Below are 24,155 nucleotides of genomic sequence, written 5' to 3' on the forward strand. Positions count from 1 at the left end.
CGGCTCGCAGCCGACGGGAAGGGAGGGACACGCCGGCACAGCCAGCTCCCGCCAGACCTCATCACGCCCCCACCCCGGCCGGACCAGGCTCGTCCCAGCTGACGCAGCGGTCTTCCCCAGCCCGGGATGACGAAGGAGCGGCGCAGGGCTGGGCACTCACTTCTCCAGGTAGATGCTGGACAGGCTGTACACCTGGTCCATCTTCTGCAGGGTGATCTCCAGCTCTGAGCGCAAGACGGGGGCTGAGCTGGCCTGCTCTGGCTGGGCCAGCACCTTCTCGGTCTTCTCGCTGACCTTTTCCAGGTTCTTCTTGATGCCCTCCAGCTCCAGGTGGATTTGCTGCAGGAAGAGGAGGGTCCCTCACTCCCTGCCTGGCGCCCGCCAGCTGCAGCCTGGCGCCAAGCCCTGCCCGTCGCTGACCCCCCCGTTAACACCGCGCCCAACGCCGGCTCCTGCCAGCCCGGACCTGGCCTGCAGGGCCCCCGGCCACCCCCGACCCGTGAGGGGACGGAGCAGAGCAGAGAAGGGGAAGGGGTCTGCAGCCCACCAGCGTGGGTGGACAGACCCCAGCGCCGCCCCGGGCGCGTTGCGCCCCTGCGGCATGTACCTGCTGGTCGGTGATGCGCTGGGCGCACTCCTTGATCGGGTCCTTGTCGAGGGGCAGGCGGATCTTGTGGATGGTGCGGGTCTCGCAGCTCTCCAGCTGCAGGCGGATGTCCTTCAGCTGGGAGATGTAGTTCTTGCACAGCGACTCGTCCTGCTCTCCTGTGGGGACGCGGGGGACGGGTTAGCGCCTTGGCGCTCCATCCGCCCCGCCGGACGGCGGGGACGCCCCAGGGCGCGCGGGGGGGAGGGGGCTCACCTTTCTCCTGGCTGCGCAGCAGCAGCTCGTACTTCTGGGTGCAGGTGTTGTACTCGCGCTCCACGTGCAGCCGGTCGTCGGGCTGGAAGCTCTGCGAGTCCTGGCTGTCGCGCAGGAACTCCTGGTAGTGGGTCTCCAGGCTGCGCAGGACCTGCCGGCACTCCTCCACCTGCATTGTGCGGAACTGCGGGGGGGCACAGGGCGCCGTCAGACCCCACCGCCGCAGCGGGACCCCCGGGGACCCCGCCGGGCTGGGCGCCGCCCTGTGCCCGCACCATGGGGCGGGGACTCACCGTCAGGTGGGACCAGGACTGGATCTGCTGGATGTCGCGGATGAGGTACTGCCAGGACAGGAGGCTCCGCATGTCCAGGTGCAGCTGGTGCCAGAGCACGAGGAGCTGCTGGTGGGCGGCCTCCAGCCTGCGGAGGGACGGCGTGAGCAGGGCGAGGGAGGAGAGCGGCGCGGACCCCCACGGCAAAGCCGGGGATGGAGCCGCCGGTGCGGCACGGCGCTCACCTGTGCACGGCGTCCAGCGCCTCCTTGTTGGGGGGCGGCACGACGAAGCAGACGGAGGGGACGATGGCTTCGCTGCCGGCGGCGCTCAGCACCTTCCACTTGTAGGGCTGGGCGTTGCTGAGCAGGGCGCACTCGTCGTTCTTGTGCACCGTGATCTGCGGGGCCAGGGCGGCGTGAGTCTGGGGCGAGGGGTCCCCACGCATCCCCCCCCCACTGCCCCCCGCTCCCTCACACACCTCCATTTGCTTGTAGTCGCAGACGGCCTGGATGGGCGGGCGACCCTGGAGGGGGGCGCCGGGGCTGCGGGGCTTCAGCTGGACGATGGCCTTGGCGCGGCGGGCCAGCCCCGCCAGCTGCCCCCCGTACTCTGCCAGCTGGTCCTTCTGCTCCTGTGGGCACAGCGGGGTCAGGGGGGGCCGGGGGCGGCTGGGGGGGCATCCCCCGCTGTGCCCTGCTGCAGGGGGGAGCCCTGCAGCGGGGCAGGGGTCCCGGGAGTGGGCGGCAGGGTGGGAGGCTCCCTGGGAGGCTCACCCACTCCCATGGGGGCCCTGGGGTGCGGAGAGGTGGGTCACTACAGAGAGTAACGAGAGGAGGGTCTGCAGTGGGGAGGGGGGTCATTGGGGGGTCCTTGGAGGAGAGTGCAGAAGGGTTCACTCCCACAGCGGGGGCTGCATGCTGGGGGGAGGTCGCTGCAGCGGGGTGGGGGCTCACCCCAGGGTGCTGCAGCAGGGTGCATGTACTGGGCAAGTCTTGTCAACGCCCCAGGCCCGGGGCAGAGGGGCTGGGAAGTGCCCGGCGGAGAGGCCCTGGGGGTGGGGGCTGACAGCCGGCTGGGCATGAGCCAGCAGTGCCCGGGTGGCCAAGGAGGCCACCAGCCCCCGGGCTTGTGTCGGCCCTGGTGTGGCCAGCAGGAGCCGGGCAGGGATGGGGCCCCTGTGCTCGGCCCTGGGGAGGCCCCACCTCGAGTGCTGGGCTCAGGTTTGGGCCCCTCGGGACAAGAAGGGCCTGGAGGGGCTGGAGCGTGTCCAGAGAAGGGCAGCGGGGCTGGGGCACAAGTGTGCTGGGGGGCGGCTGAGGGGGCTGGGCGGGTTTAGCCTGGAGAAGAGGGGGCTGAGGGGAGCCCTTCTCGCTCTCTGCGGCTGCCTGAGAGGGGCTGGAGTGAGGGGGGGGCTGGTCTCTGCTCCCAAGTCACCAGTGACAGGACGAGAGGGAACGGCCTCAGGCTGCGTCAGGGGAGGTTTAGGTTGGAGATGAGGGAAAATGCCTTCCCTGCCAGAGGGGTCAGGCCCTGGCACAGGCTGCCCAGAGAGGTGGGGGCGTCACCGTCCCTGGGGGGGTTCAAACACTGTGTAGCCGTGGCACCTGGGGCATGGTTTAGGAGGCCTGGGGGTGTTGGGTTGGGGTTGGACTTGATGATCCCAGAGGTCTTTTCCAACCTTAATGATTCCATGATTCTGTGTGCTGGGGGTCACCCCCGGGGCTGCGGGGGGGCTCCTGCGTTGGGGGGGTCACCCCCGGGGCTGCGGGGGGTCACTCACCATGCAGTCCTGCAGCAGGTCCTCCAGGCGCGTGACGGTGATGCTGCGATCGCACGAGTATTTCCTCTTCATGTTCTCCTGCGTCTTCCTCAGGAACTCCTCAGCCTCCTTCACGTCGGCAAAGAACTGGGGGGGCGGGGGGGGTCAGCGGGGGCGGGTGCCGGGCAGGCCGGGGGTCTGTGGGTGGGGGCACCCCCTCCCACCCCACCCTACCTGGAAGTAGGCGCTGTTCTCCTTCAGGTGGGCTTCGATGCAGCAGCACAGCTGGAGCATCCAGCTCCACTGGGTCTGCAGTGCCGCCTGGAAGGCCTGAAAGGGGGACACGTCACCCTGCCCTGCCCGCGCTGCCACCGGCACCGGGACTGCCACCAACCACCCCCCCGCACCGGCACCACCACCAGCACTGCCACTGGCACCCCCCGCACCGGCACCAGCACCGCCACCACCCCCTGCCCCGCACTGCCACCACCACCCCCTGCACCAGTGCCACCACCACCGCCAGCACTGCCAGCACCCCCGCCCTGCACTGCCACCACCACCCCCTGCACCAGTGCCACCACCACCCCCTGCACCAGTGCCACCACCACCGCCAGCACTGCCAGCACCCCCGCCCCGCACTGCCACCACCACCCCCTGCACCAGTGCCACCACCACCGCCAGCACTGCCAGCACCCCCGCCCCGCACTGCCACCACCACCCCCTGCACCAGTGCCACCACCACCCCCTGCACCAGTGCCACCACCACCGCCAGCACTGCCAGCACCCCCTGCCCCGCACTGCCACCACCACCCCCCGCCCCACACTGCCACCACCACCCCCTGCCCCACACTGGCACCACCGCCCTTACACCAGCACCAGCCCTGCACTGCCACCACCACCCTGTGCCCTGCCCACCACCCCACACAGTGCAGCCCACACCAGTGACCCCCAGTGCCCACCACCCGACGCCAGTGACCCCAGTGCCAACCACCCCACACCAGTGACCCCAGTGCCCACCGCCCCACACCAATGACCCCCAGTGTCCACTGCTCCATGCACCGCGCCCCACACCAGTGACCCCAGTGCCAATGACCCCATGCACCGTGCCCCACCGCAGCAACCCGCCGTGCCCCCTGCGCCCCCGGCCCCCCGCCCCCCTCACCTCCAGGGTCTGCCTGCCCGGGTGCTCCTCCCGCAGCAGCCGGTCGCCCGTGCTCTGCAGCTCTTTGATTCTGCGCTCCCGCAGCTCCAGCTCCCGCATCAGCCCCTGGCACAGCCCCGGGCGGGGGGTGAGCGCCCGGACCCCCGCCCGGCCAGCACGCGTGTCCCCGTGCACGGCCGCGTGCGCCCGGGGCTGAGGGACCCTCCTGCCCCCGCGCCCAGCAGCCGCCACTGGGGACAGGCCGGAGGGGGATGCTTGACGGGGGGTCCCGCACCCACCACGGGAGCGGGCTGGGGTTGCGGGTATGGGAGGGGCACAGGGGTGGGGGCACTGGGGGACAGGGCTGTGGGGGCTGAGGAACGGGGCTGGGGGTGCTCAGGGAGGGGGACATGGGTGCTGGGGGTGCTCAGGGATGGGATATGAGGGCTGGGGGTGCACAGGGAGGGGATATGGGGGCTGAGGGTGACCAGGGAGGGGATATGGGGGCTGGGAGTGATCAGGGAGGGGGATATGGGGACTGAGGGTGCACAGGAAGGGGTCATGGGTGCTGGGGGTACTCAGGGAGGGAATATGGGGGCTGAGGGTGACCAGGGATGGGGATACGGGGGCTGGGAGTGCCCAAGGATGGGACATGGGGTCTGGGGGTGCTCAAGGAGGGGACATGGGGGCTGGGAGTGCTCAGGAGGGGGACAGGAAGCCTGGGGGTCTGAGGGACGGGGCAGGGGGTGCTCAGAGCCTGTAGGGCAGGAGGGGGGTGAGAGGTTTGTGGCACCCCCCGGTCCGGATCGGGGTCGCGTGACCGTCAATAGGTGTGCAAGCGCAGCAGAAGATGCGGCAGAGGCAGGGTTAAGGGGCTGGGAGTGCTCAGGTGCAGAGCACAGATGTGGTTTCGGTCAATGCAGAGCGATAGCGAGAGGGGAAGCGCGGCTCCAGCCCCAGATCAGACAGCGAAGAGAGAACGAGCAGAGCCGGCACGAGGAGGAGGTAGGAGCAGGGCCGGAGCCTCGGCAAGCAGCACGGCACAGCGGGGCCGGGGCGGCGCGGCACGGCAGGGCCAGCGTGGCCGAGGAGCATCCTCTGCCACAGGGTGCAGGGGGCACCTCCAAACACCTGTCAGCGCCAGGCCAGAGGGACGGGCAGCGTGTCAGGACAGCCACATGCAGGGACGGGAGGGACGGGCAGCGTGTCAGGACAGCCACGTGCAGGGGACGGTGCAGGACGGCACATCCCGGGCTCTCTCCGTACCGAGTAGTTCTCCTTCTTGGCCGTCATGTTGGGGTTGTGGTCGCTCCAGTCGAAGTTCACCTCCTCCTCCTCCTTCTCGCTCAGCCACATCAGCTCCTTGGTGGCAGCGCTGACGAAGCCGTGCAGGCTCTCCAGGTGCCGCAGCCGGGACTTGGAGGAGTTCTGGGGACGGGGTGCAGCGATGGGCCCTGTCCACACACTCCTCCCCACATGTCCCACACACTCCTCCCCACATGTCCCACACGCTCCTCCCCACATGTCCCACATCCTCCTCCCCACATGTCCCACATCCTCCTCCCCACATGTCCCACATCCTCCTCCCCGCACATCCCCCTGCATCCCCCTCCCCGCACATCCCCCCTGCATCCTCCACCCCGCACATCCCCCCTGCATCCCCCTCCCCGCACATCCCCCCTGCATCCCCCTCCCCGCACATCCCCCCTGCATCCTCCACCCCGCACATCCCCCCTGCATCCTCTTCCCTGAACGTCTCCCCCAGGTCCTGCATCCTCCCCCCCGCAGGTCTCCCTCCCACACCCTCCCTGCACACCTCCCCCACGTCACGCGCCCCCCCTGCATCCTCCCCCCATGGCACGCCCTGCGCCCCCCGCCGCAGCCTCACCAGCAGCTTGCCGTACTGCAGGTCCAGCTTGCCCAGGCACTCCCGGTAGGCGCTGCGGGGCCCGGGGGAGAGCTGTGCCTGGGGGAGATGTGCCGTGAGCACAGGGACATGCCGACCCACCCCTGGGGTCAGCAGCACCCCCGCCTCCCCAGCGCACCCCCTCCTCCCGAAGGTGGGGACCCTAACACCGGGGAGTGCCGGGGCAGGGCCGCGGGACAGCGCCCATTCCGATCCCCCCGCCCAGAGCATGAGGGGGATGATGGTGGGGCAGGGGGCAGGAAGGGCAGCAGGGGGGCACCTTGTCCCACCCCGGCCGTCCGGGGCACCCCCGGGCATGGAGGGATGGAGGGGTTCCAGAGCGGGCAGCTGTCAGGGGCAGAGCTGGGGCTGGGGGAAGCTGGGATGGGCTGCCCTCCCCGGAGCCCCTCACCAGCCTGAGCCCAGCCACGGCTCCTGGGGGTCCCCAGGAGCAGGGGCAGCCGCGGCCCCGGCGGGACCCCGCGGTGGGCGGCTCACCTCGTCGGCCCGCGCCCGCTCGATCTTGGCGCGGAACTCCTCGATGGAGTGGTGGAGGCCGCGGTGGCTGCCCAGGAGGGACTCCACGGTGGGCAGATCCATGCCCCACTCGGCCGCCGCCACCCGCCGCTGGTTCTCCTCCACCCAGGCCAGCAGGTCCTGCAGGTACCGCAGCGTCGCCTCGTCCAGCTCCTGCCGCGGCCGCTGCCCCAGCGGCACTGCCACCGCCGCCGCCGGCGCGCCCGACTTCAGCCGCAGGTTGTACTCGGTGCGGATGGCCACCAGGCGCTCGTGCAGGCGGTAGACCCTGCGGCAGGCGGCGCGTCGGCACGGGGGGCACCGGGGGCGCCGGCCGGGGGCTGCTCCGGAGCAGCCACGCGAGCGCCCGGGTGCCCGGCGCGGGGCTCGGCGCGTGGGACGCACCTGCGGTACATCTGCTCCCCTTGCGGGTGCCGGCCGTCCTTGAGGGTCTGCACGTCGTTGAAGAGCACCCGGATCATGGCGTCCGCCTTGTCCAGGTCCCGCTCGATCTCGGCCGCCTTCTGGGGCGGCTTCCCCGCGTTCAGCAGCCGGATGTCCTGGGGACGGCACACGGTCAGGGGGCACGGTCAGGGCCCCCCGCCCGGCCCCCCCGCAGCCGGAGCCGCCGCTCACCGACTGGAGCAGGGTGTCAGCCTGGTTGAGCTGCTCCTCGCAGAGCCCCGACTCCATCTGCAGCTTGCTGACGATGCGCTGCAGCCGCTCCAGCCTGCGCGGGGAGACGGCGGGGCTGGGGTCGGCACACGGGCACCGATCCCGGCCGCACGCGGCACGGCTCCTGCCCCACGGGGCACCGATCCCACCCGTGCACGGCAGCGATCCCATCCATGCGCAGCCCCGATTCTGCCCCTGCACGGCACCTATCCTGTCCCTGCACAGCCCCGATCCCGCCCCACACAGCACGGATCCGTCCTGGCACAGCCAGCAGGGGCTCTGCGCCAGCCCAGCTCCGATCCCGCCCCTGCAAACCCGGATCCCATCCCCGCCCAGGCGAGGAGCCCCATCCCGCTCCCCGTCCTGCCCTCCATCCCCGTCCCGCTCCCCCTCCCGCCCGCAGGCTCCAGCCCCACCCTGCCCCGGCTGCCTGCCCGCCTGCCCGGCCCCGCTGCCCTCTCCTGCCTGCGCTGCCCGCCCCGGCGAGGCCCGGTCTCCCCTGCTGCGGGACGAGCCCCCGCCGCGGGACGGGGCACGAAGCCGGCGGCACGGCCCAGCCCAGCCCGCGGCACGGCCACCAGCGCGGCGGTGCCGGCGGCTGCGCTGCCCTCCCGGAGCAGGACAATGACTCATGCACAGTGCGGTTCCATCGCCCGCGGGACGGGGGGGCCGGGACACCCCAGCCCAGCCCAGCCCAGCCCAGCCCAGCCCTCGGCTCCGCGGAGGGGGAAGCGGGTGCCAGCCCAGCTCCAGCCGCCCCCGCGCCGCGCACCGAGCCGCAGCCCCCACCGCCCCCGCCGAGCCCCCGGCCCGCGGCACTCGCCTCTCGAACTCGGCCCGTAGCAGCTTCTCCCGCTCCAGGACGGCCACGTGCAGCTTGCCCCATTCCTTCTCCACGTCCAGCGGGTGGTACCCGGGGGGCACCTTCAGCTGCCCGGACTGCACAGCGCCCTGCGCCCCCCGACTCGTCAGCCCCGCGACCCCCAGGCAGTCGGCAGGGGGGCAGCCCCCGCTGACGGCGTCGTGTCCCAGCTGCTCCGCACCGGAGGCGAAGCCTCGTGGGAGCCGTGAGATGGGAGCAGGATGGGACAGCCTCTGCCCTGGTGGGGCACACTGAGGGACCCCCAGCACCCCGGGAACCCCCAGTGCCATGCGACCCTGGACCCATGGGACCCCCAGCCCCATTGGACCCCCAGAGCTCCGGGACCCCTGGCCCCTCAGGTTCACAGCCCTCCCAGGGCCCGCAGCTCCCCAGGACCCTGGCCCCCCGGGACCCCCATCCCCCTGGCACGGCCAGCGGTGGGTGCCGCTCACCTCCAGGGACTGGAATATGGCCTTGGAGCGGTTCTTGTCGGCCTCCTTGGCCGGGAGCTCCGTCTCCTTGAACTTGAGGAACTGGCGCCAAAGGATCTGCCAAGCAGGGGGTGGCTAAGGTGGGCAGCGCGGACCCCCAGTCGCTGCCACCCCCGGCTGCGGGCATGGGCTGGGGGCTGGGATCCCACTGCATGCAGACCCCGCTGCCCGCAGACCCCGCTGCCCACCCCACCGCTGCCTGCGCCGGGGCCACGGGGTGCAGCCGGGGATGGCCGTGCAGAGGCTGGGAGCGGGAGGGGGCAGCTCAGGCAATCCCCCCTCCCCCAATTTCCATGCGTGTGGAGCTGGCGGGAAGGAAGGGGCTGGGCAGGGAGCTGGTGTTTGCCGCCGGTGACTCACGCGGAGCCTGGAAAGAGTGAGTCAGAGGAGCCCTCCCTGCCTGGGGTGCCCCGGCTCTGCCGCGGCACGGCCGCCTGCTCCCCAGCCCCTCCCGCCGGCCCCGGCCCCGAGCCCCCCGTCCCCCACAGCCCCCCGGGGCCAGGCTGCACGGCTCAGGGCCGGGCAGCGCCGCAGCCACGGCCAAGCCTCCCCGTTCCTCGCGGAGCCCCGACGCCGGCAGGAGCTTGCGGCGCGGCGGGGCTGGGTGCGTGCCGGCACGGGGCGCCGGCACCGCAAGGACTCGCCGCAGCATGAGGCAGCCCGCGGCCGGGGCGCCGGCCAGCTGAGCCACCGCCAAGCACCTCCCCGGGGCACCGGCGCAGCTCGCCGGGGCCTTTCATCCCCTGCCAGCGCCGCGGCACCGTCCCGGCTCCCTCACCTCGATCTCCTCGTAGCTGGCGGGGAAGCGGCGCTCCTCGAAGAGGACGGTGTGCTGGCGGATCCACTGCAGCAGCAGCGTCACCACCTCGTAGTACTCCTGCCAGCGCAGCTGCAGCTCCTGGGCGGAGGGAGGCACGTGGGGCCGGGCGCCCGCCGCGGGGGGAGACCCACGCCCCGGCGGCCCCCAGACTCACGTTGGCCTTGACGCCGTCCTGCACCTCGGGCACGCGGGGCATGGCGTCGTACAGCGAGGAGACGTAGGTGATGATGGACTTCTCGTCCGGCTGCGGCACGTCCACGTCTGCGAAGAGGGAGGGCGGTCGGGCGGGGGTCGCGGAGGGGCGGGGGCTCCGTCCCCTCGCAGCTGCCTCCCCCCGCCCATACCTTCGGGGTCCAGCAGGCGCGTCACCCCCAGGTCGCGCTCAGCCACGGTGAAGGCCTGGTCCAGGTTCTCCAGGTTGCTCTGGCGGTAGACCCGGTTCATGTCGATCAGCATGGGCCTGCGGGCAGCGGGGACGGGTTAGCGGGGTCCCGCCGGGGCAGGGGGTCCCTGCCGGCGGCCGCTCTCCCCCCACCCCACGGCGAAGGTTTCCGGCAGGTGTGGGCGCCGGTTGTTCGGAGAAACCCCAGGACAGTGGGTCCGGCCTCCCCCGGGGCTGCCTGCCCTGCCTGCACCGCTGCCGAGACCCCCGCACCCAGCCCACGGGCAGTGGGAGCCAGGGACACCCTGACAGCCCTGAGCAGACCCCACAGCAGGCAGTGCCCCCGTCCAGACCCCACAGCAGGCAGTGCCCCCGTGCAGACCCTGAGCAGACCCCACAGCAGGCAGTGCCCACGTGCAGACCCCATGCAGACCCCACAGCAGGCAGTGCCCACGTGCAGACCCCATGCAGACCCCACAGCAGGCAGTGCCCCCGTGCAGACCCCACAGCAGGCAGTGCCCCCGTGCAGACCCCATGCAGACCCCACAGCAGGCAGTGCCCACGTGCAGACCCTGAGCAGACCCCACAGCAGGCAGTGCCCCCGTGCAGACCCTGTGCAGACCCCACAGCAGGCAGTGCCCCCATGCAGACCCCGTGCAGACCCCACAGCAGGCAGTGCCCCCGTGCAGACCCCATGCAGACCCCACAGCAGGCAGTGCCCCCGTGCAGACCCTGAGCAGACCCCACAGCAGGCAGTGCCCCCATGCAGACCCTGTGCAGACCCCGTGCAGACCCCGGAGCAGGCAGTGCCCCCATGCAGACCCCGTGCAGACCCCGTGCAGACCCCGGAGCAGGCAGTGCCCCCGTGCAGACCCCGTGCAGACCCCACAGCAGGCAGTGCCCCCATGCAGACCCTGTGCAGACCCCGGAGCAGGCAGTGCCCCATGTACCCGGGGACCAGCAGACACCCCAGCCCTGGCACAGGGCAGGCAGCTGCCCCAGCCCCCCAGCCCAGGGGGGTCCCAGCCCCCGGCCCAGCCCGGTGCCTACAGCTCCCTGAGGCGCAGGCTGTGCTGGATGGAGTAGAAGGAGCCACTGATGCCGGGGGCCGCCGGGCACTCGGGGACGTCTTCGCAAACCATCACCACCCCGTCCTCTGCCCCCGGCAGACCCCGCGCCGAGCTCCCCACGCCGCGGCGCCGCGGCTGCTTCCGGGCCCGATGCCGCCCGCCGCGCTCCATGGCGGGACCGAGCTCGGTGCGGCGGTTCGGCGAGCTGCTGCCGCGGCGGCAGCTCGGTGCAGAGTGCGGCACGGCGCGGCGCGGCGCGGCTGCCTCCCCCCACCCCGCCCGGGCGCGGCGCGCCTGCACGTACTTGTGCTCCCCAAAGGCGCGCGGCGGGGCCTGCCTGCCCGCGCCCCGGCACGCCGCGGAGGGCACGGCGCCCGCCGCCCGGGGGGATCAGCGCCCACCTGCCCACGCAGGCGGTGGGTCGCCGGGTCAGGCGGGAGCGTGGGAAGGAGGCTGAGGCGTGCGGCGCCCTGTGCCGCCACGGCGCTGCCAGCCGATGGGCCGGGACTCGTTGGGAGCACGTGCCTGCATCGCCCCGAAGCGGGATCGGCGTGGCTGGCCCCGCCGGCGGCTCGTCCCGGCGAGCACGTGCCTGCCCCACGCGCGGCTCGGCCCGGCCTCCCGGCATCACCCTGCACCGCCAACCAAGTCCTGCCAGCACCGGAGCCACGTCCTCCGCCGCCGCGGGGGATGCTCTCCCCACCACGGGGGCCGGGAGCCCCTGCTCCCCCAGGAGCCCAAGCCAGGGGACGGTTGTGCCAAGGCACGCTCGGCACCGCGGGGACGGGCTCGGGGCGCCGGGTCCCTGCCAGGGAGACGGGAACTCTGTGGCCGCCGGCGGCTGCGGCAGTGCCTGCCCCGGCCAGCCCGGCGCGCTGCCCCGGCACGCGGCGGTGAGGAGCTGGCGCGGCTCCGCGCCACCTACTTGTGCCGGTGGATGATGGCGTTGAAGAGGCGCCCGTCCCGCCAGCTGGTGGTGAAGTTGTCGCAGCGCAGGCCCTGGTAGTCCTCCACCATCCGCTGGGACCAGAGCAGCAGCTTCTCCTTGGCCGTCATGTCCTCCGACTGCCCCGTCACCTGGATGTCTGAGATCTGCCGGGACAGGGAGGTTACGCCGGCGCCCGCCGCGCCCGGGCGCGCTCGCTCCGCGGCAGCTGCCGCCTTCACCGCAGCCTCTGCCGGCGGCGCCCCGGACCCGCCACGGCTCCTGCCCAACGCGGGGACCGAGGAGCCCCCAGCGCTGCAGAGCCCCAGCCCCCCGGCGCCGCCGGCATCGCCGCCAGCCCCACCAACCGCCGCACCCCACCCCAGGCCGCGGCACGGCCCCGGGGGCTCTGGGCTCACCTGGAAGTGGAGGATGATGGTCCAGATGAGCCCCAGCGTCAGCTTGGGGTTGCCATCGGCAATGTCATCGTTGCGGATGTTGACCAGCTTCACCTGCGAGGCCGAAGCACGCGGTGGCTGCAGGGAGGGCGGGGAGCACCGCCCAGCCCCGGGGGTCCCGGGGGGGGGTCCCACCAGCCCAGCAGCCCCGTGATCCCCCCCTCACCTGGCGATGCTTCAGGTAGTTGAGGGCGATCTGCACGTTCTGCAGCTTGTGGAAGCGCATCCTGCCCTTCTCCCGGGGCTGTGGGGAGAGCGAGGGGCGATGAGCCGCGGTCCCCACCCGGCACGGCCGCGCACGCGACGGCTGCTCGGCACCGAGCGCCGCGGCCCCCCCTGCCCCGTGCATCAGCCCGGCCCCTCCCGGCGCCACACATGCCGATGCCGCATGCCCTCCGCACTTTGCCCCCGCCGGGGAGCGCACGGCTCCCTCTTCTCTCCCCGCAAAGCCGCCGGCCGGGGCCAGCCCAGCCCGAAGCGGCCCCGGCAGGGCCGCGCCGCCCACGCAGCGCCGGGGCCACCGGCCGCCGTGCCAAGGGAAGCCAAGCGCCAGGCGCGGTGCGAGAGGAGTGCCCGCTGCAGCCCCGCGTGGCAGCCCCGCTCCCCACGGCGCTCGGCACGTCCCCGCGCCGCCCCAGCCCCTGCCCGAAACGCGGCGGCTGCCTGTGCAGGCAGGACAGGCAGGAGGAGCGCAGGCGCCAGGCACCCCGTCGCCGCGGGGAGCTGTGCCGGGACCGGGGCTTGTGCCCCCGCCACCGCCACGCGCGGGCGTCGCAGCCGCTGCCGGAGCAGCGCCGCCGAGCCGGTCCCGGCCACGGTGCCGCCGTGCCGCGGTGCAGGCGCGGACCCGCCAGGAAACCCCCTGCCCGTCCTGCGGGGCTGCGGGCAGGAAGCGCTGCCACACCGAGCAACGGGGAGCGCGGCCAGAGCCCGCACCCACAGACCCCCTCGGCCACGCCGGCCCCACGGCACGGGCGCAGCCCTGCCCTGCCCCTGCCCGCGGCACCCCGGCAGCGCCGCTCGTCCTGCCCTCGCCAGCTCCTCGCACCCGTCCTGTCCGCGTGGGTGCCGCAGCGGGGCCGTGCCGGAGGCAGCACGCGGCTCCCTGGTCCTGCACCACGGCAGGGTCCAGGCACCACCGTGCTGGGCGACCCCCCCACCCCTGCGGGCCCCCCACAGGGGTCCCCTGGGCAGCTCCTGCCTGGACAGACCCCCCATACCCGCCGGCACCGCAGCGAGGCCTCACGCTCCACCGGCAGCGGCTGCGCCCAGCCTCGGCTGTCAGAAGGGCCAGCGAGCCCCAGCCCCCCACGTGCCGCTCAGCGAGGGGCCAGGGTCTCCAGCACCCCCAGCCGCGGAGCGTGAGGGAAACGCAGCTGCTCGGGGCAGGGCCCGGCCCTGGCAGAAGAGCCAGGGGGTCACCGGCCACCGTGCGAACCCCCCACACCGGGTGCCCTGGGACCTCCAGCAGCCCCGAGGAGCCGGGGCGCCGGGTGGCACGTCTTGCTGCGGTGCCAGGAGCCGCAGCCCGGCTCCGGCCCCGTGGGAGTCCCGGCGACGCCGCGCTCCTATCTCGCCGCTGCAGGCGAGGCCTGGCCCAGGGAAACCCGCCCTAGCCGGCGCTCGGCCTCGGCCCCCGCTGCCGGAGCACCCCGGGGTGCCGACGCGCCTCCCCCCGGCGCAGCACGCGGCGACGCCTCTCCTCTGCACCGGGACGGGCCGGCGCGGCCACGCCGGTGGCGGAGCGTCTCCCGGTTGCCGCGGCGGGCGCTTGCCACACGGGGCCATGCGGAGAGCAAACGGCAGAACCACTCACCAACCGCAAGTTCCTGATCACGTCGCGCTCCCTCGGCTGCCCGGCCAGAGCAGTGCAAAGAGAGGAAGGAGGCAAAGGCCGGAGGGGGACGGTCAGGGCAGAGCCGCCGACAGGAGCCCAGCGCGGAGAAGCAGAGAGGTCACCAAAGCAAAGAGACGTCCGGGCGTTAGAGGCCGCGGTGGGGCTGCGGGACGGAGGGGGGGCGGCCGCGCCGGCGGGGCTCGGGGCGCTCCGGCGCGGTGCCGGGCAGCTCGCCGCGATGGGACCGAAGCCGGGAGAGAGGCCAAGCGGGAGAAGGGTGGGAGGCAGATGCGGGAAGCGGAGGATGGGGCGGCCGGCAGCCGGGGGTGCCGGCACGCGGAGCCGGCGCCGGGGAGCGGGGCGGCAGCGGTACGGCAGCGGGGGCGGCGCGGCACCTACCAGCGTGTCCCCGGAGAGCACCTCCAGCAGCGAGATGAGGTTGTGTCCATCCCGCAGGTCCTCGTAGAGGTCGTTGACGTGACGCTGCGCCTGCAGGGACGGGGACAGCGTTAGTGGGGTGTCCGGGGCGCAGCTGAGCCCTGCAGACCCCCAGAACCCCTGCTCCCGCCCCCAACCCCGGCAGGCACCGAAACGGGGCAGCCCAGTGACACCCACCCCTCCGCAGCGGGTGCTCACACACGTCCCCCCAAGCGCAGCCCGGTGCCCCCAGCCCCGTGTCCCCCCCGCCAGCACATGCGGGCAGCTCCCCCCGTGCGCCGTGGAGCCGCGGCCGGGCCAGCTCTGGCATCGCTCCGCCACACGTGGGGACACGCTGCCCGCCATGCCAGCAGCCGTGGGGGGCCGGGCCCAGGAGCCGCGTTGGGGGTTGGACCCGGCAGCCGCGGGGGAATCAGACCCGCTGCCCACCATGCTGGCAGCCACGGGGGGGTCGGACCCGCTGCCCACCATGCCGGCAGCCACGGGGGGGTCGGACCCGCTGCCCACCATGCCGGCAGCCACGGGGGGGTCGGACCCGGCAGCCGTGGGGGAATCAGACCCGCTGCCCACCATGCTGGCAGCCACGGGGGGGTCGGACCCGCTGCCCACCATGCCGGCAGCCACGGGGGGGTTGGACCCGGCAGCCGTGGGGGAATCAGACCCGCTGCCCACCATGCTGGCAGCCACGGGGGGGTCGGACCCGCTGCCCACCATGCCGGCAGCCACGGGGGGGTCGGACCCGGCAGCCGTGGGGGAATCAGACCCGCTGCCCACCATGCTGGCAGCCACGGGGGGGGTCGGACCCGCTGCCCACCATGCCGGCAGCCACGGGGGGGTCGGACCCGGCAGCCGTGGGGGAATCAGACCCGCTGCCCACCATGCTGGCAGCCACGGGGGGGGTCGGACCCGCTGCCCACCATGCCGGCAGCCATGGGGGGGGTCGGACCCGCTGCCCACCATGCTGGCAGCCATGGGGGGGTCGGACCCGGCAGCCGTGGGGGGGTCAGACCCGGCAGCCACGGGGGGGGTCGGACCCGGCAGCCACGGGGGGGTCGGACCCGGCAGCCATGGGGGGGGTCGGACCTGGCAGCCGTGGGGGAATCAGACCCGCTGCCCACCATGCTGGCAGCCACGGGGGGGGTCGGACCCGCTGCCCACCATGCCGGCAGCCACAGGGGGGTCGGACCCGACAGCCGTGGGGGGGTCAGACCCGGCAGCCATGGGGGGGTCAGACCCGGCAGCCACGGGGGGGGTCAGACCCGGCAGCCGCGGAGGGGGTCAGACCCGCTGCCCACCATGCTGGCAGCCGTGGGGGGCCGGACCCAGGAGCCGCACTGGGGGTTGGACCCAGCAGCCGTGGGGGAATCAGACCCGCTGCCCACCATGCTGGCAGCCACAGGGGGGTCGGACTCGGCAGCCACGGCGGGGGTCGGACCCGCTGCCCACCATGCCGGCAGCCACGGGGGGGGTCGGACCCGCTGCCCACCATGCCGGCAGCCGCCAGGTCTGGCCCCGGTGTGGGACAGGACAGTGCGAGAAGAGAAAGAGCGCGGCAGGGGCAGCCGGAGGAGAGACCTACCTCTGCTCGCCAGTGCTGCGCGGGGAGAGGCAGAGAGAAGAGAGAGAGAGAGGTTAGGAGAGGCAGCGGAGAGGAGACAGCCCCGGGGTGGGCAGGGGGCGGCCGGGACCCGCCCCGGGCAGCGGCACCCCGCGGCAGCGCCGATGCCACGGCAGCGATGCCGCAGGGCCCGGCGCCCGGCACGCAGGGGCACGTCCGTGCGTGGGGGCCGGGGAGACGCCTCGGCGCGTGCCAGGCGCTGGCGTGGGGCTGCGCCCGCCGCGCGGCAGGGACAGGCACCGGCACGCTGGCACGGGGAGGGAGCGGGGAGAGGGGAACGGCTGGAGATGGGAGAGCAGAGCCGGACGGAGAGCGCGGGGCAGGCGCTGCCGAGGGCCGGCGGCACGGCGGGCACGGCCTCCCCCGCCCGGGGCAAAGGAAGCCGCGGCGGTGCCGGGGCGGAGGGGGCGCGGGCAGGGAGCCCACCAGAGCTGCCAGGCTCCGCGGCATCAAAGCCCACGAAAGGTCTCCTCCTGCCCGGGGCCAGAGCACCGTCCCCTCCCGGGGCCGGCGGCGCTTCCCGGCCTGCGTGGGAGGGGGCGGCTGGCAGCTCCCGGGCTGGCCCGACGCCTGGCACGGCCACGGGACGGCACAGCCCCCCGGCACAGCCGGGCAGGGGAAGGGGGGGCGGCAGGACGCGGCTGGGGATGCCCCGGTGCTGCCGGCGGCACAGCCGGCACCGCCACCCTGGGACTTCGCGCCGGGACGGCCGGGCCCTGCGGGAGGCGGCGCGTGCCCGTACCTTGATGAGGTGCTTGTTGACCCATTTGGTGAAGGTTTTCTTCTGGACACGGTCTCGCTCATCTGCAAGAGAGGAGAGGGCAGGGTGAGCGGGTGGGGGGGGGGTCCCCGGCGCGGCGGGGGCACCGGCGGGGGCACGGCTGGCGAGATCACCGGCGGAGGAAGCGATGAGCCAACCACTCTGGGCACACGCGGTGAGTCACCAGGCACGCAAGGGGAAGGAAAACAGTTAACGCGCATCAGCCCCTGCGTGCCTGCACCGCTGCCGCAGTGCCGAGCCGTGCCGGGGGGCCCAGGCCTGCCCCGAGCCCCCCGAACCACGGCGGGGAGCCCCGGGAGCCGCCCGGCGCTGAGTGCGCGGCCCGAGCGGGACGTGTCCGGGGTGGGGCTGAGCCCACGCAGAGTCTGCTCTGAGGCAGCCCCGAGCGCGGCACCGTCGCCCCGAGCGAGACGTGCGTGGGATCACAGCGAGCCCGCGGGGCGTCTGCCTCAGCACGGCCCCCCCCGCGCTGCACCGTCACCCCGAGCGGCACCGGGACATCTCCGGGGTGGGGAAGAGCCCTGGGAGCCGCCGCCGGCACGGCCCGTTGGCCGAGCCCACGGCGAGCCTGCACCAACGCAGCCGCACGCGCCGCCGGCGCAGCCCCGGCCGTGGGTGTCGGGGTGCGGCTGGGCCCACGGGGTGTCTGCCTCGGCACCCCCAGGCACACCACGCTCGCCCCGGTGGGACGAGTGCAGATCAGGATGAGCCCACGGGTGTCTGTGCAGGCGCAGCCCCCGGCGCCGGGCGCGCACCCCGGGTGGGACGTGCCCGGCTCACGGTGAGCCCACGGGTGTCGGCCCCAGCACAGCCCAGCGCCAGCCCCAGCATCCGGAGCAGCCACGGCCGCTGCTCCCGGCCACCCGAGCACCGCTCCGGGGGGCGCGGAGAGGCCCAGGGTGGGGCTGCCCAGCCCCGTCCCCATGGCGGCTCCTCGGGGGGCACCCGCGGGGACCCCCAAGGCCCCTCGGAGGGCGACGGCCCCCCACTCACTCCGGCGGGCAGCTGCTGGCCGAGCCCGGGGCCTGGCCGTGGGGCTGCCCACGCTGTGGGCAGGGGGTTCCCCGCGGGCAGGCAGGGCTGCGGGGGGGGGCTCTGCGTCACGGGCACTCCCTGCCCGCTGCCCTGTCATTAGGGGACGGGGACGGCTGACGCACCCGGGGTTGGGCAGCCGGGCTGGGCACCCTGCCTGGCTCTGCCCCGCCTCGGCCCCCCCCCCCACAGCGAGCACCCGTCCCGGGCATCCTAACGAGCACCCACCCCACCCATCGCCGCTCCCCTCGGGGGGCACCTCGCCCCCCTCACCCCCCCCCCACCAGGCCCCGAGCCCGGCCGAAGGACGGCCGTGCCAGACCCAACCCAGCGCCGAGGAGGGTTTGGTGGCAGGAGGGGACGCCGTGGGCACGTGGGGCGATGCCACCGGCCCCATGGCCGCCCCTCCCCGCCCCACACGCCGCGGCGATGCAGCGGGGCCGCGATGGCGCGTGCCGCGTCTCGCCCCACCGGAGCATGCCGGGATCTGCCCACGCAGCACCCGGCGCCCAGCCCAGTCCGCACCCACCCGTGCCAGGTGAGCGCACCGGGACCCCGACACACCGGGCACCCCCGGCCCCACGGGACCCACGGGCGGCTCGGCGGCAGGGCCGGGGCGCCGCGGGCAGGGAAGGGAGGGCCGGGGAGGGGCAGCGGCGCGGGAGGAAGGAAGGAAGGAAGCGTGGGGCACGCTCGCACGGTGGGTATGCGCGAGCCGAGCGGGGGGTCCCGCTCACGCACCGCACCCCGGCAGGACCCCGCACCCGGAGAGCCCCCGACTCCCAGGTGAGCCCCGTGCGGCGGCGGCCACGCGACAGGCCACGGCCACGCCGCGGCAGGACGGGCAGGGCGTGGGAGGAAGCGCCCGCGCCCCGCGCTGACACGCCGTGGATGGCCATGGGCACCGGCGTGGGGCGCCGGGACCCCCCGACTGCCCGGCTGCGGGGGGGCTGCCGGCCCCGGTGATCAGCTCCAGCCCCATGGTGCTGCCCCACAGCCTGCCCAGGGACACCGCCCCAGCGCGGGGGTCTGCCCCACAGCCACAGCCTACCTAGGGACACTGCCCCAGCACGGGGGTCTGCCCCATAGCCTGCCCAAGGACACCGCCCCAGCGTGGGGGTCTGCCCCATAGCCTGCCCAGGGACACCGCCCCAGCGTGGGGGTCTGCCCCATAGCCTGCCTGCAAACACTGCCCCAGCACGGGTGTCTGCCCCATAGCCTGCCCAGGGACACCGCCCCAGCGTGGGGGTCTGCCCCACAGCCTGCCCAGGGACACTGCCCCAGCGTGGGGGTCTGCCCCATAGCCTGCCTGCAAACACTGCCCCAGTGTGGGGGTCTGCCCCATAGCCTGCCCAGGGACACCGCCCCAGCGCGGGGGTCTGCCCCACAGCCACATACTACCTAGGGACACCGTCCCAGCATGGGGGTCTGCCCCATAGCCTGCCCAGGGACACCGCCCTAGTGTGGGGGTCTGCCCCACAGCCACAGCCTACCTAGGGACACCGCCCCAGCATGGGGGTCTGCCCCACAGCCTGCCCAGGGACACCACCCCAGCATGGGGGTCTGCCCCACAGCCACGGCCTGCCCAGGGACACCGCCCCAGCACGGGGGTCTGCCCCATAGCCTGCCACGGACACCGCCCTAGCCTGGGCGCCCTCCCTGGTGATGGGTGCCGGGCCCAGCCCCCCGTGCTCCAGGACGGGGCCCACGCCGCTGCGACGGCGGGGTGGTCCCACGGAGGGCAGCTGCCGCGCCCCACGCCGCCCCACGCCGCCCCACGCCGCCGCGGCGGATCCCGCTACCTTTCTTGCCCTCGGAGGCCCGCAGCACGGCCAGGTAGAGGTTGTCCTCCGAGCTCGTCCTCTGCCCCGCGAACAGAGCCTCCTCCTGGCTGCGCAGCCGCTGCCGGGACATGGTGGCCGTGCCACCGCGCTGAGCACCGACGCAGCTCGGCTCGCCTCCCGCTCTGCCCCTGCTGCCAGCCCGGACCCTGCCGATGCCTCCTCTGCCCCGGGGTGTGGGGCGGCCCCAGGGAGGAGACTGGGGTTCCCCTCCCTCCCTCCCCACACCCGGGCACAGATCCTGCCCACAGGAAACCTCCCAGAGCCCACGGAGCTGCTTAACCGTTTCCTCCCCGCGCCCCGGGAGCCGCCGGGGGATGTGGGTGTGGGGCAGGGACCCCACACACCCCAGGGGGACTCCGCGGCACACCCACGAGACCCGGCTCCCCCAGCCCCACACCCTGGGGCCTCGGGACCACCAGGTCTGCATGCCTGAAAGGCTCAGGACCCCCAGCCTCATGCCCAGTGCTGCCACACCCATGGCCCCCACAGCCCAGGGCCTCAGGACCCCCAGTCCTGATGCCTGGGGTGCTCAGAAACCCCCAGCCCCAAGCCCTGGAGCTTCAGGACCCCTAGTCCCAGGGCCTCGGGACCCCAGGTTTGTGAGCCTGGGAGGCTCAGGACCCCCAGTTCTGACACCTGGGGTGCTCAGAAACCCCCAGCCCCATGCCCTGGAGCTGCAGGACCCCTGGTCCCACACCCTGGGACCTCAGGACCGCCAGGTCTGCAAGCCTGGGAGGCTCAGGACCCCCAGTCCTGACACCTGGGGTGCTCAGAAACCCCCAGCCCCATGCCCTGGAGCTGCAGGACCCCTGGTCCCACACCCTGGGACCTCAGGACCGCCAGGTCTGCAAGCCTGGGAGGCTCAGGACCCCCAGTCCTGACACCTGGGGTGCTCAGAAACCCCCAGCCCCATGCCCTGGAGCTGCAGGACCCCCGGTCCCACACCCCAGGGCCTTGGGACCCCCAGGTCTGCAAGCCTGGGAGGCTCAGGACCCCCAGGTTCAGAAGCTCAGGACATCCCATCCCACTGCTCACGGTGCTCAGGACACCCCTGCCCCCACGCTCAGGGGCTGCAGCCCCCAGTACCCAAGCCACCAGCTGGGACCTCCAAGAGACCCCAGGTTCTGCCCCCAGGGGTCTTGGCACCCCTCAGTTCCTAAGTCCGGGGTGCCCAGCACCCCCTGGCCCCATGCCCTGGAGCTATAGGGCCCATGCTCCCCACCAACTGGGGCTCAGGACCCCCGGGTTTCCAAGCCCTGGTCCCAGGCCCCACACACGGGGCTCAGAGCCCCACTACCCCTCCTGGGGGGTTCGGGTTCCGGATCCCTGGGGCTGCAGGACCCCCCCCGGGCCGGGAGGTGCCATCCCCACGCCCACGCCGGCTCGGGAGCCAGGCCAGGCTCCTCCGCCCAGCCGGCGCTGCCGGCGATGCATTCCGGGCGCTCCTGTGCCGCCTCCGGCACGGCCGGACCCACGCCTCCCGCCAGCGGGTCCGCTCCCCGCCGAGCGCCCCACGCCCTGGGCGCGGCCCAGCCCCCAGCGCCTCACCCCCCCACGCCCCATGGGGTGCTCGCGAGGGACGGGGGCACAGCGTGGGACGCCAGGAGGAATCCCCCTCCCCAGGGACGCACCGCGCAGCGCGCCGCCTGCCGCGCGGCCGCCAGGCACGTGCCACGGGGACCCCCGGAGGGATTCAGGGTTTGCACCCCACCAGCTGCCGCGTCCCACCCGGGACCGGGCAGGACCCAGCCCGGCCACTCGTCTGTCCTTGGGGGGGCCGGCACCCCGCCGCACGGGGAGGTCGGGGCGGCACGGGGAGGTCGGGGCGATGCGGGGGCAGCAGCCCTGCCCGTGGCACCCGCGCCATCCGTCGCCGGGGTGCCGGCAGCAGGGGAAGGTGCAGCCAGAGGCACCCCGAGCGCCGCCAGCCCGGTGCGGCCTGGCACGGAGGGCAGCGCCCGCGTCCCGCACACGCAGCGCCGGCGACGCCGGCGGGCGCAGCCCGACCCTTGCATGGAGTCCAAGGGGCACGGAGGCTCCGGCGCATCGTCCTGCCGTGACTCACATCCCCGCCGCCGCGCCCTGCCCGAGGCTCCGGCGCCACGGGGAACGCCCGCCGGCACCCACCTGCGCCGACAGCTGCGCAGCGCCGGGAGCGCAGCCCTGGGGTCGGGGGTCCCCACAGGCAGCCATGCAGCGCCGGGAGTGCAGCCCTGGGGTCGGGGGTCCCCACAGGCAGCCGTGCAGCGCCGGGAGCACACCCCGGGGTCGGGGGTCCCCCCAAGCAGCCGTGCAGCGCCGGGAGCACACCCCGGGGTCGGGGGTCCCCCCAAGCAGCCGTGCAGCGCCGGGAGCACACCCCGGGGTCGGGGGTCCCCCCAAGCAGCCGTGCAGCGCCGGGAGCACACCCCGGGGTCGGGGGTCCCCCCAAGCAGCCGTGCAGCGCCAGGAGCACACCCCAGGGTCTGGGGTCCCCCCAAGCAGCCGTGCAGCGCCGGGAGCACACCCCGGGGTCGGGGGTCCCCCCAAGCAGCCGTGCAGCGCCAGGAGCACACCCCAGGGTCGGGGGTCCCCCCAAGCAGCCGTGCAGCGCCGGGAGTGCAGCCCTGGGGTCGGGGGTCCCCCCAGGCAGCCGTGCAGCACCGGGAGCACACCCCGGGGTCGGGGGTCCCCCCAAGCAGCCGTGCAGCGCCGGGAGCACACCCCGGGGTCGGGGGTCCCCCCAAGCAGCTGTGCAGCGCCAGGAGCACACCCCGGGGTCGGGGGTCCCCCCAAGCAGCCGTGCAGCGCCAGGAGCACACCCCGGGGTCGGGGGTCCCCCCAAGCAGCTGTGCAGCGCCAGGAGCACACCCCGGGGTCGGGGGTCCCCCCAAGCAGCCGTGCAGCGCCAGGAGCACACCCCGGGGTCGGGGGTCCCCCCAAGCAGCCGTGCAGCGCCGGGAGCACACCCCGGGGTCGGGGGTCCCCCCCAGGCTGCTGGGCGGCAGCGGGGGCGCGGACGGGCAGGCCTGGCAGGGGCCGGGGGGCGGGCAGGGGCTGCCCGCTGCCAGCTGGGGCAGAGCCAGGGCGGCCACCGAGGAATGCGGGCGGCAACGGGCTCCACAGGCGCTTTCTCCGCCAAGAGCACATCTGGCGCGGAGCACATCTGGCGCGAGCAGCCGCGGTGGCGGGAGCCCGGCTGACGCCAGCGCGCGTCAGAGGGCAGGGACAGGGACATACCGGAGCAGCAGCTCACCGCGCCGCGGCCAGCACGTGGGCACCGGGGCAAGGGGCGACGGCGCCGGGGCGGGAGAGGGGCCGGGGCGGCGACACAGCGGGGCACGGTGCCGAGCCGGCGGCGCTTCGTGCTCCTCCACCCGCGGCCGGGCGCCGGTGTGGTGGTGCCGGTGCTGGCACACGCCGCCGGCTGAGCCGCCGCGCCTCCACCCGCACGGACGGACGCGCCATAGCGTCCCGGTGCCGGCTCCGGAGGGATCCGACGGCGCGGCCGCGTGCTCGGCACGGGGACGCGGGCTCCCCTCCACGCCGCGGCAGCGGGAGGCACCGGGGCCCACGGGCACGCTGGTGGGCAGCGTGGGAGGGACGCGGCAGGCAGCGGCGCGGGCGCTTTGAAGGCTGGAAGAGGCAGCAGCCGCCGGGACGGGCAGGGCCGCCGGCGCAGGCAGCTGCCAGCCCAGCCGGGCCGGACGGGCAGGAGCTGCCAGGGCCGTCGGCTGCGAGGCCCCGCGGGTGCCAGCACCCAGCCCGGCGGGCCCGGCTCCCTCCCACGGCACCTCCCCACGGCCGGCAGGACGGCGGGCTGCCCCCACCCAAACCGCCAGCCCCCCGGAGCACGCCGGCACCACGGGCCGGCACCACGGCCTGCGGGCGACGGGGCAGCGCGGGGCTCCGTGGGGGCACGCAGGGAACCCCCCAAGCACGGGCACACACGGGGCGACTGAGTTGGCTTCTTCCCTCTGCACCCAGCACCCCTGCACCCCTAAACCTGCACACCCTGCACCCAGCGCCCCTGTGCCCCTAACCCTGCACACCCTGCACCCCCTAATCCTGTGCACCCTGCACCCAGCGCCCCTGTGCCCCTAACCCTGCACACCCTGCACCCCCTAATCCTGTGCACCCTGCACCCAGCACCCCTGTGCCCCTAACCCTGCACACCCTGCACCCCCTAATCCTGTGCACCCTGCACCCCTGTGCCCCTAACCCTGCACACCCTGCACCCCCTAATCCTGTGCACCCTGCACCCAGCACCCCTGTGCCCCTAACCCTGCACACCCTGCACCCCCTAATCCTGTGCACCCTGCACCCAGCACCCCTGTGCCCCTAACCCTGCACACCCTGCACCCCCTAATCCTGTGCACCCTGCACCCAGCACCCCTGTGCCCCTAACCCTGCACACCCTGCACCCCCTAATCCTGTGCACCCTGCACCCTGCGCCCCTGTGCCCCTAACCCTGCACACCCTGC

At 74.2% G+C, this 24,155-nt stretch overlaps 1 protein-coding gene across 19 annotated transcripts in view; it reads right to left on the reverse strand.

Annotated features, from left to right (window-relative positions):
- Positions 1-24,155, reverse strand: part of PLEC (plectin) — a 67,443-nt gene that overhangs the window by 13,671 nt on the left and 29,617 nt on the right. For 6 of the 19 annotated variants that reach the window (XM_064441888.1, XM_064441886.1, XM_064441899.1 and 3 more), the window contains 26 exons: positions 16,778-16,839; positions 15,997-16,011; positions 14,379-14,468; positions 13,959-13,994; positions 12,309-12,386; positions 12,104-12,196; positions 11,685-11,851; positions 9,652-9,767; positions 9,462-9,568; positions 9,266-9,385; positions 8,449-8,544; positions 7,958-8,085; positions 7,096-7,189; positions 6,865-7,019; positions 6,442-6,748; positions 5,926-6,003; positions 5,304-5,465; positions 4,059-4,163; positions 3,131-3,226; positions 2,918-3,043; positions 1,616-1,768; positions 1,380-1,534; positions 1,156-1,282; positions 863-1,046; positions 608-765; positions 161-339 (listed from right to left, as the gene is read on the reverse strand). In XM_064441888.1, coding sequence (XP_064297958.1) covers positions 161-339; positions 608-765; positions 863-1,046; positions 1,156-1,282; positions 1,380-1,534; positions 1,616-1,768; positions 2,918-3,043; positions 3,131-3,226; positions 4,059-4,163; positions 5,304-5,465; positions 5,926-6,003; positions 6,442-6,748; positions 6,865-7,019; positions 7,096-7,189; positions 7,958-8,085; positions 8,449-8,544; positions 9,266-9,385; positions 9,462-9,568; positions 9,652-9,767; positions 11,685-11,851; positions 12,104-12,196; positions 12,309-12,386; positions 13,959-13,994; positions 14,379-14,468; positions 15,997-16,011; positions 16,778-16,839 — 3,187 coding nt within the window. Of the gene's footprint in view, positions 1-160; positions 340-607; positions 766-862; positions 1,047-1,155; positions 1,283-1,379; positions 1,535-1,615; positions 1,769-2,917; positions 3,044-3,130; positions 3,227-4,058; positions 4,164-5,303; positions 5,466-5,925; positions 6,004-6,441; positions 6,749-6,864; positions 7,020-7,095; positions 7,190-7,957; positions 8,086-8,448; positions 8,545-9,265; positions 9,386-9,461; positions 9,569-9,651; positions 9,768-11,684; positions 11,852-12,103; positions 12,197-12,308; positions 12,387-13,958; positions 13,995-14,378; positions 14,469-15,996; positions 16,012-16,777; positions 16,840-19,650; positions 19,848-24,155 lie in introns of those variants that run through there. The other 13 variants (XM_064441889.1, XM_064441887.1, XM_064441900.1 and 10 more) reach the window with 6 other exon arrangements.

Source organism: Phalacrocorax carbo, chromosome 2 (genome assembly GCF_963921805.1).
Source record: "Phalacrocorax carbo chromosome 2, bPhaCar2.1, whole genome shotgun sequence".
Taxonomy (NCBI): domain Eukaryota; kingdom Metazoa; phylum Chordata; class Aves; order Suliformes; family Phalacrocoracidae; genus Phalacrocorax; species Phalacrocorax carbo.